Source organism: Schistocerca piceifrons, chromosome 8 (assembly GCF_021461385.2).
Source record: "Schistocerca piceifrons isolate TAMUIC-IGC-003096 chromosome 8, iqSchPice1.1, whole genome shotgun sequence".
Taxonomy (NCBI): Eukaryota; Metazoa; Arthropoda; class Insecta; order Orthoptera; family Acrididae; genus Schistocerca; species Schistocerca piceifrons.
In genome coordinates this window covers 253,195,242-253,215,957 of record NC_060145.1, presented here as the reverse complement: position 1 = coordinate 253,215,957, position 20,716 = coordinate 253,195,242, and the positions used below count along the sequence as shown (strand labels likewise).

Below are 20,716 nucleotides of genomic sequence, written 5' to 3'. Positions count from 1 at the left end.
ACCGTACCTGTATTGTATTTAAGTTTTCTATTGAGTCACTGTCCGCTGGTAGTGATCTGATGGGTGCGGTCGCTGCCACTAGATCGCGGGGTCCTTGGTTCGATTCCCAGTGGGGTCAGACGTTTTCGTTCTTTGGGGACTGCATGTTGGTATTATCTGAATTATTTCCTCTCATCTTCACTGCAAAACATAAATCGCTGAAGAGACATCAAATAGAAAGACTTGCACCTGGTGAACAACACGAGACCTTCCGGTCAGTAATACCGTAACATCATTTCATCGAGCCATTGACACTTTTCCTCAGTTGTTCTAATCCATTTGCTGTTGCACATTTTTCGGTACTGAACTACAACTGCATACATTTCTATGGTTTACATGTAGCCTGTTGTGTAGATGCTAGAAAACTATACATTTACGTAAAACAATTTTTTTACGTCTTGGGATTTGCCTGTTTCAACAAAACGCTATTAAACAAAATATAAAGAGGTACATAGACAGAGACTGGAGAGAGATAAGGGGGCATAAAGAGTGAGAGAGGTTGGTGGGAGAGAGAAGCGAGAGAAAAGTGACAGAGGAGTTTGGGGAGAGAGGTAAAGGGTGGTTAAGGGAGAGAGACCAGAGAGATAAGTGGGACGGAGAAATGAGAGAGAAAGAGAGAGAGAGAGAGAGAGAGAGAGAGAGAGAGAGAGAGAGAGAGAGAGATTGAGAGGGGGGGGGGGGAGTAGGAAAATGAGAAATACCGAGAAAGATATATATGTACAGTCACATTAAAAGCCTGATAAATCAACTTCTGCAGCGAGAGACATGTGGAAACAAATAAATGACTTTCTGGAAGGTACCGATAACGACGTGGAGTCAAGTCGACCGCAGTGTCGTTGCCAGATGCGTTAAGTTTCTCGGTTGAGGATCAATGTCGCGAAAAGCCCGACAGAAGTGGTTCCTTCGATTCTCAATGGCTTAACTAAACGCTAGCCTTCGTACTGCACACTGTCGAGTCTTAGCAGGGTGCTGTCTGACGCTGATCCATAGCACATGTGTCCATAATCAAAGTGTGTCCTTAGTACGGACGGTAAAAAGTCATCGCTGTCCGCCGATCAGAGCCCCACATTAGTCCAGTCGTAGTTCTGGTGAGATTGCGTGCTTTTTCACATCTAACAACGATAACGTCAAATATGATGAGTCCATCTTCGTTGCGCGCGCAGTTGATCAGAAGCTATGCCATAAAGTACGACACGGAAGAAACAAGATTTCGTGAAAGTACATTATACGGACGTACGTGTTCAAACACTCCTTACGTTATTTATTACGCATTGATGCGCATATCACGAGACATCACCATGCTTCCGAAAGAAGATCAACGTATGCTGATTATACTGTAGATATCTGAAATTACTGACAGTCGCAAACAAAAGACAAACGATCGATATGTAACGACCACAACTTCGGACGGCAAATTATAATTACGTTCCGACATAATACACGTGTGCTATTTTAAATCTCCTGTGTGGTCTTGTTCCAGTCAGTTTGTGACCTCCCCCTTCCTAATCGGCGTACTGGATTGCGATATGATTGACCATCATCCCGTATGCCTATTGAAATTTTGCAGTGAGTGAGGGACTCGTTGCCGAAGGAAAATAAACCGATTAGTAGGAGGAAAGTGTAGAACATACCATTAGGTAGGAATAATCTATTCTAAACCTAATCTAAATACTGATGATAATTGTGAAATGGGTGGAATATGGTACAATCGCTCACGACACACAAAATGATGCCAAATACTATATTTAACACTAAAAATACTGATAACACAAAAAACTGATTAGCAAAAACAGGGTAATTAAACGGTCACCAGCACACTACGACAATGAATCTCCCGAATCCTAAGAAAGGTAATGGGAAAGAAAAGTAAGTAAATAACCACTAGCGTGTCAACAGAAGGTTGTCACCCTTTTCCACAACACAACGCTGGAAAATAAATGAAAATCCTAAGAAAGGTAATGAGAAAGAAAAGTAAGCAAATAATCGCTAGCGTGGCAACAGAAGCTTGTCACCCTTTTCCGCAACATAACGCTGGAAAATAAATGAATCAGGAAGCACTGAGTTTGCCGTTGCTTATTCTGAAATACTAAATTTTGAAAGTGAAATTAAATGAAATTGCTTGTTAAATAAATAACTGACTGTAACCAAAACTTTGTTATGTAAAAAAAATTACTTTCAGTAACTTGAGTCTAACGTAACGCTAAATTTACGAAAAGGGAAGCAATTTACTTTTGGCTATTGAAAGACGCAAATAAGCAACTGATTTTACTTTTGATATAACAACAACAAAATGCATACGAAGCCAGCAGACGGCTAACGCTATACTAAGCGCAAGAGAAATGAAATTGCGCAATGTTAATTCGTGCTGTATATTTAGTTATTAGTTTTGTCACCGTAAGAGATTGAAGATAATAATGGTAATTGTAAATTAGTTAAGCCTCTGTTATGGAATACAAGAATGGACAGTTACCGAGGCCGTAAAATTTAGACTGGAACTTGTCATTAGCAAACACATTAAACTGGCAGTAAATAGCTAATCAATTTTCATATTTTTATGACACTCGGCTATTGCGTGGAAAGGAAAGCGACTCTGCTAGGTAATAATGTCTAAGGACAATGATAACGCAGGTGCCCTACAAGTTTTATCAGTTGCAGGTTATTTTTGCATAAAATTATTTAAAAGTTTGTGAAATAAATGCCACTGGGTAATACCTCTGCAATATTAGTTAACTGTCTTACGATTTTGAGCTGTGCGGACGACGAAGGATGTAGCCGATGACTGTGCCGAGCTGCCGCTGTTGCTGCTGGTTGAGAACCAGAGTCGTCCCCAGAGCCATTGATAATTATGGGACAGGCTATAGTTTGAATTGCAGCTTCCTCCCCTTGTTCACTCCTACTGTGCTCTCAATAATCGCGGGTTAATGAATTAGGTGAGCCTGCACTGGCGTGATCATAGCTGCACACGGCGTCTGCGGGAGCGCCCAACAAACACTTCAGCACTCTTTAATGACTCAGGCTGCTCTGCCTCCTCTCTGCTTTCAGTACCCTACGGCTTTTACTGCAGCCCCTGAAAAACGAGTAAGTTCCCACTTCATCATGTTCCACGTTGTTGTTGTTGTTGCTGTTGTGGTCTTCAGTCCGACGAATGGTTTCATGCAGCTGTCCATGGTACTGTATCCTGTGCAAGCTTTTCCATCTCCGAATAACTACCGTAACTAACATCCTTCTTAATATGCTTACTGTATTTATCTGATGATCTCGCTCTACAATTTGTATCCTCCTCACTTCCGTCCAATACTACACTACTGGCCATTAAAATTGCTACACCAAGAAGAAATGCAGATGATAAACGGGTATTCATTGGACAAATATATTATACTAGAACTGACACGTGATTACATTTTCACGCAATTTGGATGCATAGATCCTGAGAAATCAGTACCCAGAACCACTACCTCTGGCCGTAATAACGGCCTTAATAGGCCTGGGCATTGAGTCAAACAGAGCTCGGATGGCGTTTACAGGTACAGCTGCCCATGGAGCTTCAACACGATACCATAGTTCATCAAGAGTAGTGACTGACGTATTGTGACGAGCCAGTTGCTCGGCCACCATTGACCAGACGTTTTCAATTGGTGATAGATCTGGAGAAAGTGTTGGCAGGGGAGCAGTCGAACATTTTCTGTATCCAGAAAGACCCATAAAGGACCTACAAGATGCGGTCGTGCATTATCCTGCTGAAATGTAGGATTTCGCAGGGATAGAATGAAGGGTGGAGCCATGGGTCGTAGCACATCTTAAATGTAACGTCCACTGTTCAAAGTGCCGTCAATGCGTGCAAGAGATGGCCGAGACATGTAACCAATGGCAACCCATATCATCACGCCGGGTGATACACCAGTATGGCGATGACGAATACATGTTTCCAAAGTGCGTTCACCGCGATGTCGCCCAACACGGATGCGACCATCATGATGCTGTAAACAGAACCTGGATTCATCCGAAAAATAGACGTTCTGCCATTCGTGCACCCAGGTTCGTCGTTGAGTACACCATCGCAGGCGCTCCTGTCTGTGATGCAGCGTCAAGGGTAACCGCAGCCATGGTCTCCGAGCTGATAGTCCGTGCTGCTGCAGACGTCGCCGAACTGTTCGTGCAGATGGTTGATGTCTTGCAAACGTCCCCATTGTTGACTCAGGGATCGAGACGTAGCTGCACGATCCGTTGCAGTCATGCGGATAAGATGCCCGTCATTTCGACTGCTAGTGATACCCTCCTGAACCCACCGATTGCATATTCTGCTAAGAGTCACTGGATCTCGACCAACGCGAGCAGCAATGTCGCGATACGATAAACCGCAATCGCGATAGGCTACAATCCGACCATTATCAAAGTCGGAAACGTGAGGGTACGCGTTTCTCCTCCTTACACGAGGCATCACAACAACGTTTCACCAGACAACGTCGGTCAACTGCTGTTTGTGTATGAGAAATCGGTTGGAAACTTATCTCATGTCAGCACGTTGTAGGTTTCGCCACCGGCGCAAACCTTGTGTGAATGTTCTGAAAAGCTAATCATTTGCATATCACAGCATTTTCTTCCTGTCGGTTAAATTTCGCGTCTGTAGCACGTCATCTTCGTGGTGTAGCAATTTTCATGGCCATTAGTGTAAATTGGTGATCCCTTGATACCTCAGAATGTGTCGTTCTAACCAGAACTTATTACCACACACCCGATAAGTTGTGCACTTCCTGAACTGCCCATCCCGAGCCTCCGCGTCAAACGCAGATAGATCGCGCGCCTTCCCCATTCTACACACGGACAGCACGTTCACTGATATTACATGCACCGTGCGTGTGTCTGACTAACAGTCATTCCTCGCCAGGGGACGCTGTTACTGCCTGGACGGTTTTATATTGGTAGTAGGTCGGTGGTCATAAACTTCTGGCTGATCAGTGTATACCGGCGTGTACGTAGTCCTCTCGACGGTCCTATTATCATTTTCAATAGCTGCTCACATAACAGTTCGAGGAGTTGGAGATGCGTGTGTCTCTAGAACCACTGCTTCTGGTAACATTCCACCAGCTTTTCTACAGACACGCTGTTGTCAATATGACCGCCACAGCGAGAAGCTAGATTCGTTTATGAACATCAGAGAATACCACTTAATATTCCAGATGAGTATAGCTTTACAACATTCTGTTGTGTGTGGCATGGCGCCGGCGGTAATTCGAAAACTCAACCCAGCTTCCACTAGTCTGATCCACAATGTTTGTATTGAATCCCCTCTTGTATTTAAGTTGTTCTCATCTGTCTATTCGCCAGAAGTAGTCGAATAATCAAAAGATTTTCTCGCCTGAGCTTTTTGGCACATCATTGTGCTGAATCCAGCTCGCCACGACTCGTTCTGCAGTCGTTGCATTACAAACAATTGTCTCAGCGATCCTTCGGTAAGATATTACCATGTCCCGTACGTCAGTGATAAACTTTATCATCAAGGATGGCGATAAGCTGCACATGCACATGGCTAGACATGCTGCATTGTGATTTCCACCAGAAATGTCCTAGTACCATTAGATAGGCACAATAGCGGTCATCATTCTCCATCTGTGGGAGAGATATTTTTCTGTACTGAAAATAAACTCATTTAACGATGAAATGTTAGTCAACGCATTCTACAGACATGGGAGCACTGGAGTGTCAGTTTCGTAATAGTGTTCACAATGCAACAGTTATTATTTTCGTTAGTACATGCACTCTAAGGAAAAAAAAGTATTCCGTAAAGGCAGTTCTTTCCTCCCTGGCGACCGCTACGGTCGCAGGTTCGAATCCTGCCTCGGGCATGGATGTGTGTGCTGTCCTTAGGTTAGTTCGGTTTAATTAGTTCTAAGTTCTAGGCGACTGATGACCTCAGCAGTTAAGTCGCATAGTGCTCAGAGCCATTTGAACCTCCCTGCTCCCTTTAGATTAAAACAGGTAGGGAATGGCTACCAAGTATAAAGTACTCTACGCTATGCACTATACAGTTCCTTGCAGGTTATATGTAATGTAGTGCGGCCACCATGGAGTCGGTTCCGACCATTATGATCCCATCACGTTGTTATCGGCTTCAGCCTAAGGCCTGGGTTGTTGCAGCTACCCACGGTAGTCTTTCTTGCGCAAGTCTCTCCATCTCTCCTTACCTACTGACCTACTGAAACTTACGTCCATTTAAACGAGCTTACTCTAGTTGTGGCTTTGGTTTCACGTACGGCTTTACCCCCTCCCGCCACGCTTACCCCACAACCTAACTGACTACTCTTCGACACCTTAGGATGTGTCTTGTCAATTAATTCCTTATTTTGGTCTAGTTGTCCCACAAATTTATTTATTTCCCGTTTCAGTTCAATGCCTCTTCATTAGCTATTCTATCTACCCACCTATTTTTCACCATTCTTCTTTAAACTAAATTTCAAAGGTTTCTACTCTCCTCTTCTCACAGCTGCTTGTCGTCCACGTTCCACTTGCGTATAAGCAAGACAAACACAAGTGTGTTCTGAAAATTAACATCTCAGAATTTTTCATCTGAAAACCCTTAAAGCTTTTTAAATAAAACAAACATTATTAACATTTCAAAGTAAACATTCTTCATATCTACATATCTGCAGCCCTCTGCCGTTAGAAGGATCCGCATTGCAGCGTGTAACTGTGCAGTGTGTACCTTAACTACAATGAGGTGACAAAAGTCATGGGATACCTCCTAATATCGTGTCGGACCTCCTTTTGCCCGCCATAATGCAGCAGCTGGACGTGGCACGGACTCAACAAGTCGTCAGAAATAATGAGACATGCCGCCTCTATAGCTGTCCGTAATTACGAAAGTGTTTCCGATGCAGGATTTTGTGCACGAACTGACTCCGGATTATGTGCCATAAATGTTCGATTGGATTCATGTCGAGCGATCTGGCTGACCAAATAATTTGCTCGAATTGATGTCCTTCAAACCAATCGCGAACAACTTTGGCCCGGAGACATCACTGTTTGGGAGCATTAAGTCCATGAATACAAATGGTCTCGAAGGAGCCAAACATAAGAGTTTCTAATCAGTGGTCGGTTCAGTTGGATCAGAGGATCCAGTCCATTCCATGTAAACACAGCCTACCCCATTACGAAGCTACCACCAAATTTCAGAGTGCATTGTTGGCAACTTGCGTCCATGGATTCGTGGGGTCTGCACCACACACGATCCCTACTGTCAGCTGTTATCAATTGAAATCGGGTTTCAGCTGACCGGGACACGTTTTTTCAGTTGTCTAGAGTCCAACTGGTATGGTCACGAGCCCAGGAGAGGCACTGCAGGCGATGTGGTGCCGTTAGCAAAGGCACTTGTGTCGGCCGTCTGCTGCCGTAGCGAATTATCGCCAAATTTCGCGGCTATTTCACGCAGTGTTGCTTGTCTGTTGGCACAGACAACTCTACGCAAACGCATCTGGTCTCGGTCGTTAAGTGAAGGCCGTCGACCACTATGGCCTCGATGGTGAGAGATAATGACCGAGACTTGGTGTTCTCGGCACACTCTTGACGCTGTGGATCTCAGAATACTGAATTCCATAACGATTTCCAAAATGGAATGTCCCATACGTCTAGCTCCAACTACCACTCCGCGTTCAAAGTCTGCTAATTCCCTCGTGCGGCCGCGCGGGGTAGCCGTGCGGTCTTGGGCGCCTTGCCACGCTACGCGCGGCTCCCCTCGTCGGAGGTTCGAGTTCTCCCTCGGGTATCGGTGTATATGTTGTTCTTAGAGTAAGTTAGTTTCCGTTAGACTAAGTAATGTGCAAGCCTAGGGATGGATGATCTCAGCAGTTTGGTCCCATAGGAACTTACCACAAATGTCCAAAATGTTTCCCTCGTGCGGCTCTAATCACGTCTTAAACCACTTCACGCGACCCACCTAAGTGATAGCTTCGCCAAATGCACTGCCCTTTTATATCTTGTGCACGTGATACTGCCGCCGTCTGTATATATGCATATCGTTAGCCCATCACTTTCCTCACCTTAGTGTATGTCGGTGCGTGAGAAACAGCGTGCTGTAATCGAGTTTCGAATTCGAAGAGTTCGTCCACACATGGGGCACCTTCTCCTGACAATCCCAGACCACACACAAGCGCTGCGACGTCTGCAATAGTCCGACGCCTTGCGTTCAATGTCGTCGATTTTTCTCCATATAGTACCGACATGGCCCCATCTGATTTTCATCTGTTTCCAGAACTTGAAGAACGCCTTCGACGACTTCACTTTGGTAGAGGCGTTGCCAACAGAGGTGAGACTACGATTCCGTCAACAAAGCCAAACATTCTACAGTGACAGTATGAACATACTGGCCTCTCCTTGGGAGGAATGCGTTTCTCGCCAGGGTAATTATGTTGAGAGATAAATATGTACACATTAAGATTAAAGGTGTACAATGTTAATAACGATCGTTTTGCTTAAAACGCCTTAAGAGTTCTCACACCGAAAATTCAGAGGAATTAATTTTCAGCACGTTTTGGTACTTTCAGAAAAATCTACTTTATATTTGTATTCGAGGTCAGAACCTTCCCTGTTACAGAAACGCTATTAATCCTGTTGGCAATGAGGTTTTATAGCCTCTTTGCTTCACACACCGTCAATTACTCTGCTGCCTAAGTGGCAAAAAATATCTTCCACTTTCAGTGTCCTGTTTCATACTCTAACAGTCTCAACATTGCCTAATTTAATATTTAATGAGAATACACCACATTACCTCTAATTTAATTCATTGGTTTTCACCTTACAGGCTCTTTTAATATACTATCCTTTAAGTTAAAATCATCTTCCGTCCGCCCCTGGTAGCTGCGTGGTCAGCGCGACAGAATGTCAATTCTAAGGGCCCGGGTTCCATTCCCGGCTGGGTCGGAGATTTTCTCCGATCAGAGGCTGGGTGTTGTGCTGTCCTAAGCATCACCATTTCATCTCCATCGACGCGCAAGTCGCCGAAGTCGTGTCAAATCGAAAGACTTGTACCCAGCGAATGGTCTACCGGACGGGAGGCCATCGTCAAACGAAATTATTTTCATTCATCTTCCAAATCATTTGCCATTTCTAACAGAATTAAGACGTTATCGGCAAACCTTAACGTGTCGTGTTCCCTCCGTGAACTTTAACTTATTTACAACCTTCTTTATATGCAGGGTGAATAACATGGGTAACACACTATAGCTGTGTCTCATTACGTTCTAAAATACTGGATCCCTTGAGGATCATTCGGCTCTTATGACAACAGTGTGGATACTGCACATATTCGCTTGGTAGAGTGCATAGACATTTACGGATGAGATGAGTGTAGATGGTTCGTTCATCTGCTAGACAGATATATAAACTGAAGTACCAAAGAAACTGATATAGGCATGCATATTCAAATACAGAGATATGCAAACATGCGAAATACGGCGCTGCGGTCGGCAACGCCTAAATAAGACAACAAGTGTCTGACGCAGTTGTTAGATCGGTTACCGCTGCTACAATGGCAGGTTATCAACATTTAAGAGAGTTTGAACGTGTTGTTATAGTCGGCGCACGAGGGATGGGACACAGCATCTCCGAGGTAGCGATGAAGTGGGGATTTTCCCCCTATGACCATTTCCCGAGTGTACCCTGAAAATCAGGAGTCCGGTAAAACATCAACTCTCCGACATCGCTGTGACGAGAAAAAGATCCTGCAAGAACGGGACCGACGACGAATGAAGAGAATCTATCGACGTAACAGAAGTGCAACTTTTCCGCAGATTGCTACAGATTTCAATTCTGGGCCATCAACAAGCCTCAGTGTGCGAACCATTGAACGAAACATCGCCGATATTGGCTTTCGGAGCCGAAGGCCACTCGTGTACCCTTGATGACTGCACGACACAAAGTTTACGCCTCGCTTGGCCCGGTCAACACCGACATTGGACTGTTGACTAGAAACATGTTGCCAGGCCGGACGAGTCTTGTTTCAGGTTGTATCGAGTGGATGGACGGGTGCGGGTATGGAGGAAACCTCATAAATCCTTGGACCCTGCATGTCAGCAGGGGACTGTTCAAGCTGGTGGAGGCTTTGTAATGGAGTGAGAAGTGTGCAATTGGAGTGATATGGGACTCCTGACACGACTATGACAGCTGACACGTACGTGAGCATCGAGTTTGATCTCCTGCATCCATTCATGTCCAGTGTCCATTCCAGCGGACTTCGGCAATACCAGCAGGACAATGCAACACCCCACAGGTCCACAACTGCTGAAGAGTGGCTCCGGGGACCCTACACGATTTTAAGCAGGTGTACCACCAGTTTTTCTGGCTCTTCAGTGTGCATACATTGCAAAGAACTATCAAGTGTATAGCGAAGGATACGCTGTACGGTAACATATGTTACGGTTTTTTCCCGTTCCTATTGCATATGGAGCGCATGAAGAGTAACTGCTTAAATGCCTCTCTACACGTGAGGTAAGTAGGGGCTGAAACATAATTGACACTGGTCTTTGTAATTTTGTAAGAACGATTTTAAAGAATATTTTCCCTATGTCTACAAGAGTCTGCCAATTCAGTTTTTTCAGTACTTCCATGACGCTCTCCTTCATCTACATCTATATACAGATGCAACAAGCTTCCGTACGGTGCATTCCACTCGCAGATAGAGCGAGGAAAAACGACTGTCTCCATGCCTACGTATGAGCCCTAATTTCTCGTATCTTATCTTCGTTTTCCCTACGCGAAATGTATGTTGACTGCGGTAGAATTATTAGAGTAAGCTTCAAATGCCTGTTCTCTTGACTTTCTCAGTAGTGTTCTTGGAAATGAATGTCTTCTTTCCTTCAGGTATTCTCACTTGAGCTCCCGAAGCATATCAGTAACACTCATACGCTGATCGAACCTACCAGTAAGAAATGTAGTAGCTCACATCTGGATCGCTTCCATGTCTTCATTCAATCCGACCTGGTGCGGATCTCAGACACTTGAGCGATACTCAAGAATAAGTCACACTAGCGTCGTATCTGCGATCTCCTTTACAGATTAACCACACTCTCCTAAAATCCTTCCAGTAAACCGTAGTCGTCCATTCGCCTTCCCTACGACAATCCTCAAATGTTCGTTCCATTTCATATCGCTTCGCAACGTTACGACCAGATACTTAAACGACCTGACTGCGTCAAGCAGCGCACGACTAATGCTGCATGCGAGCATTATGGGTTTATTTTTCTTACTCATCCACATTAACTTACATTTTTTTAAAGCTAAGAGCCAGCTGCCACTCATCACACCAACTAGAAATTGTCTCTAGGTGATCCTTATCAATCTACAGTCACTTACCTTCCTATGCACCGCAGCATCATTAGCGAACAACCGCAGATTACTGCGCACCCTGTCTGTCAGATCATTTACTTGTATATAAAACAGCAACCATCCTATCGCAGTACGCTGGGTCACTCCTGATGATACTGCAGTCTGCTATGAACTCTCGCCGTCGTGGTCGTGGAAGTAATAGTCTCCGAGCCAGTCACATACCTCGGAGATTATTCCGTACGCACGTTCCTTCATTCACAGTCTGCAGTGGGGCATCGTGTCGAATGCTTTTCGGAAATCTAGAAATATGGAATCTGCCTGTTGCCCTTCATCCATAGTTCGCAGTATATCATGTGAGAAAAGAGCAAGCTGGGTTTCGCACGAGCGATGATTTCTAAAGCCGTACTGATTCGTGAAAATGAGCTTTTCGGTCTCTAGGACATTAAATTATTTTCGAACTTAGAATATGCTCTAGAATTCTGCAACAAAACTATGTTAAGGATATTTGTCTGTAATTTTGCGGGCTCGTTCCTTTACCCTTTTTATACACAGGAGTCACCTGCGCTTTTTTCCAGTCGTATGTCACTTTGCGCTGGTCGAGAGATTCGCCATAAATGGAAAGTAAGTAAGGGGCCAGTGATGTAGAATACTCTTCGTAAAACCAAATTTTGATTCCATCCGGACCTTTGCTTTCAACTCTTTCATTTGTTTCTCTACGTCAGGGATGCTTATTACTATGTCATCCATACGGGACTGTGCGATTGTCAAATGACGATACGTTTGTTCGATCCCCTGAGTGAATGATTTCTTAAGCGTAGAATGTAAACCTCGGGCCTTCCTTTCGTTATCTTCTGTTACCAAACCAGAGTGGTCAACGAGTGACTGGATGGAAGCCTTAGCCCGCTTAGCGAGTTTACATGGCTCAAAAAAATATGTACTCATTCTCGCCGACCTTTTCCATGCTGAAGGAAGTGTAATCTTCAAACATCTGAAGAAGACCAGTTCTGCTGTTCCTCAAGGCCTGCAAATAAACTGATACACATTTTGTGTGTGGTGTGCGCTGTATGAAAGTTAGAGATGGGTCTATCTGGAATGACTCCAGAATAATGTCAAACTGACTGTGTCCCAAACAGAGCTAGTGCAAAATGAGATTGATGATGATTTTGTCTCTTCTTTCATTTCGGTTTTATCTTATTCCTTCTCAAGCTGTAGGTTGTATGACTCTGTTTTTCTGCAGATAATTGTATTACTTTACAGTGTTGTGAGTTTTTTATTAGATCGAACTATGTTGTGTATAATGAATACTGTAAATTAGAAATCAGTTCAGGGTAAAAAAATGGTATTTATTGTTTCGTTAGTTACGTGAATGCCAGTAACCGGACTACATAATATCTGATAAACTGATAAACCTGTTCCGCCACCAATTTCGGGAAATTCGTTCACATTGAAACTTCAGCTCAGCCAAAATTCCTCAGACGAATAGTCAATTTAATGTCGAATACTCTGTATGAAACAATAACAATAATTTTGAGTGGCTCAGTAGTCTATTGCAAATCTTTCAAATGGACTCCACTTTGGGGATTTGCGTGTCCTTGCTGCTTGAGCTGTAGATTTTGGTGCATCTGCTGCAATTCCAGAAGAAAGTCCAGTCTACAGTGCTCCAGGAAGGTCTGGTGCAGGTTAAGAAAGTCCAGTCTACAGTGCTCCAGGAAGGTCTGGTGCAGGTTGAAAGCGGTGAGAGTCTGGTGGTTGTTGCAGTAGATCTAGATTCCGGCCCAGGTGCAGGATTCGACAGTATTCCACGAGGAGCTGACGCTGAGTGAGAGTGGTGAAGATCTGGTCCTTGTCGCAGGAGCTGCAGACTGTGGGCCACGTCCGGAAGCTGCTGAAGCAGGCCGAGTTCGTGGTGCACCTGGAGAAGCTGACCCAGCGGATCACCGTGTGCCGGGAGCGGCTGCGCATGTCGAGCTTCGTGCGCATCGACCCAACTTTCACGACACAACCCGTCCTGGGCAGCACGTCATCGCTCTCCACCAGGGTGCTCGAGTCACTGGTCGGCCTGGCCCTCAGGAATCGCCGTCGTGCCTCAGGGTAAACCAAAAATCCCATTCTATCCTTTATTTACTTTTAGAGCATCAAGAATCCTAAAGTGTGTCCGATATCTAATACTCGAAACGAGTAATGGATGAACAGTGTATGTGTGGATGATCCTCTGTGTTACTCAGTATTCACGGTTTCCTGACCTGGCGAACATAGCACACTCATAAAGTTTTCAAAAATTTTTCAAATGGCTCGAAAGACTATGGGACTTAACATCTGAGGTCATCAGTCCCCTAGACTTAGAACTACTTAAACCGAACCAACCTAAGGACATCAAACACATCCATGCCCGAGGCAGGATTCGAACCTGCGACCGTAGCAGCAGCATGGTTCTTGACTGAAGCGCCTAGAACAGCTCGACCACAGCGGCCGGCAAAAGTTTTCATTGTCACATCGAACACCTAAAAACAAGAGATGTAATAAATTTTGTGTATGTGCAGGTACATGTCTGCAGCATTGCAAATCCTGCACCACAGTATCTAGCTAGAGGAGACAGAAAAAAAAAGAAATAGCGCAGCTCTTTTTTAGAGTTAAGTGCCGTAACGTAATACCTTTTCTGCATTTGAAGGGGCACAACTCTACATCAGTACTTTGTGAGTTGGTAGAAGTATAGGGCAACAGTACACCATTATTTGACACAACAGGTACATGGAGCAAACGCTCCCAATTTGGAAGAACGAAAAGGAAAGGGGGTCCTGGTGCTCAAAGACGGGTGTGCCACAATCAAAGAGATAGTGGAAAAAGTGAAAATCGGTCTTGAAGCAATTTTCAAAATTTCGCATGAAATTTCGCACATGCTACAGATCGCCAACCACTGGGTCCCGCCACTGCTCACATCCATTTAGAAAGCTAATCGAACTGAGACAGCAACGCCGGCCGCGGTGACCGAGCGGCTATAGCCGCTTCAGTCCGAAACCGCGCTGCTGCTGCGGTCGCAGGTTCGAATCCTGCCTCGGGCATAGATGTGTGTGATGTCCTTATGTTAGTGAGGTTTTAGTAGTTCTACGTCTAGGGGACTGGTGACCTCAGATGTTAAGTCCCACAGTGCTTAGAGCCGTCTGAGCAATTTTTGAGGCAGCAATGTAAACGTCGGCTGGTGTGTCACGCTAATCCAGATGACTTTTTTAGTCGCCTAATTACAATCGACGAGTGCTGGTGTACTCACTATGATACCGAGACAAGAATGAGAAGAGCAGCACAGTGGAAACATTTGGATGGAACACCACAGAAAATGATGAATGCTGAAAAACCACTGGGTGCTGTGTTGCTGATTATTTTTGGACTGACATCACATGGCGTCTACAGATTATGTTCGTAACAGTCATAGCGAGATTACAGGAGGCTATCAAATAGAAAGGAGTGGGAAACTGCATATGGGAGAAGTTTTTACTACACAACAATGCCTCAACGCACTCTCCGCGGGGATGCAGTCACTCTCTCTACTTTTTTGGGCTATCAAATGTTGACTTTTATTTTATTTCACCTTACATTATCCATTCTCAAATGGAAATGGAAATGCCGTGTGGCTAGCTAGGGTCTCCCGTCGGGTAGCCTGGTCGCCTGGTGCAAGTCTTTCGAGTTGACGCCACTTCGGCGACTTGCGTGTCGATGGGGATGAAATGACGGTGATAAGGACAACAAAAAACCCAGTCCCTGAGCGAACAAAAAATCCGACCCAGCCGGAAATCGAACCCGGGCCGTTAGGTATGACATTCTGTCGCGCTGACCACTCAGCTACCAGGGGCGGACATTCTCAAATTGTGGATCGCAAGACTGTTTTTCGCACTGCTTTAATACACGGTTCGTTGACATTAAGTGATAACAGCCTTCGTTTGACGTAAAACTGAACAATAACCACCCTCAGACGGTAGATGGCAGCGCTGGCAGAGGAAGGTGTATTACGCTCACCGGTGAAGGAGGTAGGGAGGCGGGGAGGGAGGGAGGGGACACAGTGCAGTCGTCTTGTAGACCACTGTGGTCTTGTAGACCACTGTCTTGTAGACTTCCAGTCTACAAGACAGTGGATACTTTTAGTTTTGTTCCGAATCTTGTTGCTCAAGAGGAACTACTGACTGGTCCAATCACATTTGTTGGATGCAAGATTAATTTTTCATGTACGATCTTTGGCTTTTGGGTCAAGGGTGGAAGCATTTCCGAAACAACTAGGTTGTGCCGCTGTGGTTAAGTATACCGTGCATGGCAAAACAACACTATCCAAAATCGGTGCCGAGGCAAGTGTGGGCCACAGATGACACGGGTGAACGATGGCTGCTGAAGTGTGTACGTCAGAATACACGTGCAACTGTTGAGGAGCTGACCTCCCAGATGAACCAAGGGGTACCAAAAGTGTCTCTTCAACGACCGTTCACCAAACGTTGCTGAGTATGGGCCTCCGCTTTAGGCACCTGGTTCATCCACCCATGCAGCGACGAATGCTCAAATTTTCACTCCAGTACGGCAACTGGATGCCCACTGAGTGGCAACAAATGGCCTCCTCAGATAAATCAAGTTTTATGCTCCATCGGACACATGGCCATTGTCATGCACGGCATGAAATGTCTGAAAGGAAACGGGTCCACGCCAGAAGAGGGTCTGGGGAACGTTTTCCTGGATTTCTCTGCGTGATCTCGTCATTCTGAAAGACACAGAAGGCAACACAAGTATGCCTCTATCCTTGGGGACCATATCCTTCTCGACATACAGTTTGGCACGATGGCATTTACCAGTACAACGTTACAACGTGTCGCACAGCTCGTAGAGTACATGCGTGGTTCGAAGAAAACTAGGATGAGTTAACCGTAAACTGAATCGATAATCTGTGGGACCACATCATTCGCGCTGTTCACGCTATGGATCCCCAAACAAGAAACCTGGCGCAGCTGGCGACGGCACTGGAGTCAGTATGACGTCATGCCTGTCGGCACTTGCCAGAACCTCACTGGCCTTCTTCTTGCACGTCTGACGCTGCAAAAGTTGGGTTCAAATGGCTCTAAGCACTATGGGACTTAACATCTGAGGTCATCAGTCCCCTAGAACTTAGAACTACTTAAACCCAAATAACATAAGGACATCACACATATCGATGCCCGAGGTAGGATTCGAACCTTGTAACCTCCCCACCGTAATTTAAAAGAAATGACAATACTTAATACAAATGGGAGCCGTGTGTAACCTCCCCACAATGAAATTTAAAGATGAATGACAATATTATTTAGAATTACTTATGGACATTGCGCTAAGCGTAACCTGCCCACAATGAAATGTACTGACAATGGCAACAAAAATGTGAAATTCGCAATCTGACTCAAATATAAATTCTTCACCAAAAAATTAAAGTCCATTCAGTGATAAGAAAATTCAATTAAACCGAAATATCGGTCTTTGGCCCTGTGCAAAACAATCGGAATTAAAGTCTTACCTCAGAATAACTGGATGTCAAATTTCTGCTCTTATCTTTGCGCACGGCTTGGAGGATCTGCATTGCAAATAATAATATTCCTTTTTTCTGTAATTTTACTGAAAATTTTCTTTAAAAGAAGTGGAATGAAATGGGAAGTGCAACGAAATCTTTAGTTCAATAAAAAATAAAATTTTTGAAAAAATGCTTTTAAAATAAAAATTATTATTGGGGCATTTGTTGGAAATTAATTACAATAAATAAATTTTTACATTATCTAATGATTATATTAATTAACAGTATACCTCATTCAGCATCTTGACCAGTGTTGCCGACCGCCTACATCACACAACCGCACTGGGCTGCTACTACTGACCGACCGCTCTGCATGACGACTATTAGCGTACTGCACTGCACGACTACTACTGACCGACTGCACGACTACTACTAGCGAACTGCCCGCAACTAAATCGAGCTACAGACTGCCACGACTACAGACAGAGTACTGCTCTGCATAGCGACAACTAGCGAACGGCTCGCAACACTCGCGCGGTCAAGCGCATACTCTCTGGTCAGAGACGCTGCAATGCCTCGCCATCGCTGCTACGTTACATACGTGTTTCAACCTGCGGCAGTAGCTGTCGCGCGGTTCCAGACTGAAGCGCCTAGAACCACTCGGCCACACAGGCCGGCTGACAGGTGGTCACTTTAATGTTACTGGACAGTGCAGTTATTTGCAGACATGCGCCTGATGCATCATTCAGTGTATTGCAGCATCCAGGATGCCTAAAGCAATGTGATACACAATCCCTTAGGATTTTATCTGCATGATAAGCTCTGGCTCATAATATTTCACGAATTTGGAATAGTCTCACTTGTGGTGAACAGGAGCCATCGATATAACCAAATTCTCCGCTATCGGTGATCTGATGTCGGCGATGTAACCAATTCTTTAGTTAGGACACTTTTGGAGAAATTTTCGTATGTTGGTGTTCAATGATGCGACCTCGTGGGCAATAGAGGGTCCTGTTATGAAGTTTTTCTCATCCTATCGCTTCCAAGATGACCATATGTGAACATTGGAGATCGCTGCTTAAGTAGGTAACACAGCTGCATTGCTCCGCTGACTGCTGGCTTCGTTCGCACATACCTTGAGTTTTAATTTCCGGGGCTCCGAGACGTTTTATTGAACTGAAGTTTTAGACAACATAGTTGTGTGGAGATAACTGCGATTAAATTACTTATAATCAATTATTCAAAATGGCAGTCACAATCGCATTCTTTATTTTGCCGCCAACCGGTTTCAACCCGCGATGGGATCATCTTCAGGGCAATTTACACCATTTGGTCGCTTGCTGGAGTCGTCACCCTGCCTGTGCACGTTGGTAACTATGCCTAACTAGGTACCAACTGTGCACTGGCAGGGTGACGACTCCAGCGAGCGACCAAATGGTGTAAATTGCCCTGAAGATGACCCCATCGCGGGTTGAAACCAATTGGTGGCAAAATAAATAATGCGATTGTGACTGTCATTTTGAATAATTGATTATTGAACGGAACTGACGATTTTGATAGTTAACATACCACATGTTCCATGGACTCACTTTATAGTGAGTCAGCCGGCCGATGTGGCCAAGCGGTTCTAGGCGCGTCAGTCTGGAACAGCGAGACGGCTACGGTCGCAGGTTCGAATTCTGCCTCGGGCATGGATGTGTGTGATGTCCTTAGGTTATTTAGGTTTAAGTAGTTCTAAGTTCTAGGGGACTGATGACCTCAGATGTTAAGTCCCATAGTGCTCAGAGCCATTTGAACCATTTTTTTTATAGTGAGTCAGTTCTACACCGTGTGTGCCAGTTCCGTTAGGACAGCTTGTGTGACATTTCAAGTGACATTTCAAACTGCAGTGTTATCTTGTGGCGAGTTGGGGCGTTACGATTCGTGAATTTTGAGCAAAAGCTGCGTAAAGATAAAAGCACAAGCTTCGTTGCAGCAGGCATCCTGGCTGCGAATGTAACAGTATGTGTCTGACACTCGTCGGAAAATGGCGGTGATGCGATGAGGCAATATCAAGTTCTGTGTTAGGTGAAGCTCATCAGCCAGTCGATTCGTCGAAATCGACCCGAAAACCGATAGGTAGGTTCCTGGTCGCACTTCTGCGACAACGCCCCTGACGGAAAAACGACGATCGGGCGCGAGTGTTTGGCCAGCAAACGCTTCTCTGTCTTGGATCACCTGCCGTATTCATCGGATTTTTCCGCAGCCGATTTTTGCTTGTCCCACAAGCTGAACCTGGCAGTGAAAGAACACTGTTAAGATGCATCTAAGAAAACTGTAATGTGGTTCTAAATGCAAACTCCAAAAAAGGGCCACAGAGACTGTTTCAAAACATTTTTAAAACGGTTTCAGCTGTGTTTGATTCAGAGGGAGGCTATTTTGAATAAATACATTGATTTTATGAACGTAATCCACGGCTTATTTTTCATAGACTCAGTCCTAACCTAGCTCTGACACAGTGTGTTGCTATATCCCACTTATTTCTCTCTCTCTATATATGATATGATTTTTCTAAGTTGTTTTCCTACTTAATTAACTTTCCGTTAGCTGCAGTAGGCCATTTGAGACCCTTCGTGATCAGTATTTCATTTGTTTCCCCGGACATCATGTAAGTCGATTCCTTAACATTTAATCTTGTTAACTTGCGATGAGAATATGTGTCATTTTAGGTAGGATCAAGGATTGAACGAAATTATTTTTAATAAGTTTGAGCGATAAATATGTTCTTAAAATGATTCAAGGAAATAAATCAACAAATTCAAAACAGCAATTAGACTTTCCGCATAACTCATAAATATGCGACGTTCATTGGGAGGGTGAGAACCCATTGGTGTCCGTGTAAGTTAGGAAGAGGATTGTCTTTGGATTTTGGAACAACAGAGTGATTAAATCTGTTGCAATGATAATACAAGTTGTTTCACGATAACGGAACCACTGGTATAGGTCAAACAATAGTTCATTGAATCCGCATTCCATTATCCGTTCGTACAGTATAGACGGAATAAATATTCAGAATGCATAAATGATTAAATAGTCAGATTGTGTAAATAATGAAAATAGAGAATAATGAATTGTGAGAAAATGTGAAAACGGACTTCACATTAATGTTACATAAATAGTCGGACTGCATAAATGATGTTATAATAGTATAGAGATTGGCTGTGCTTAAACAGTATAGAAGTTACCGTAAAATGAGGCAAATAGAAACAGTTTTCAACTTTAAAAGGAAATAAAATGATAATTTTGAAGGGAAATATGGAAATCAAAGTAGTATGAGATTATAGGTATTGTGCCCAACTTTAAACTGCATTTGGAACCCAGTTCATGCTTTTATAACTTAAAAAATAAAAAATTGGTGCTTCTATTCATACTACAGAGAGAGGTGAGTAGATACAGCAGTGTTATCCGTATTATTTTTTCTACTTATTAGTTTTTATGGTGAATAGGGATATGTCAGAACCAGTTTTGGATCTAGCAGAATACTAAACAAAGTTTATCTTGTTCAAAATTGTTTTCTTTAATACAAAAAGTAAGAGTATTCCATGAATTGTGGCTTTTTATTCCGTTTTCCAATAATTGTTATATCTCTAATTGCTTTATTGTAACATTAAATTTATGATCTGCATTTGTTTATTTGTTAATGTGTGAAGTCACTGAGATGATGTTTAAAAATGATGTACCTCCACAACTAACGAAGGACTTTTGAACAACATGTCCATATCTATTAAAGTAAACGCGTTTAATGAGCTTTGTTTTCCAGAAAATATCAACTGAAGCTACGCTTTCTAAATAAAAATTTTACTAGCATAC

At 43.9% G+C, this 20,716-nt stretch overlaps 1 protein-coding gene across 1 annotated transcript in view; it reads left to right on the top strand.

Annotated features, from left to right (window-relative positions):
• LOC124711522 (transient receptor potential channel pyrexia-like) overlaps positions 1-20,716 on the top strand; it is a 239,114-nt gene that overhangs the window by 191,870 nt on the left and 26,528 nt on the right. Inside the window, exon 12 of the mRNA XM_047241644.1 lies at positions 13,208-13,446. Coding sequence (XP_047097600.1) covers positions 13,208-13,446 — 239 coding nt within the window. The remainder of the gene's footprint in view (positions 1-13,207; positions 13,447-20,716) is intronic.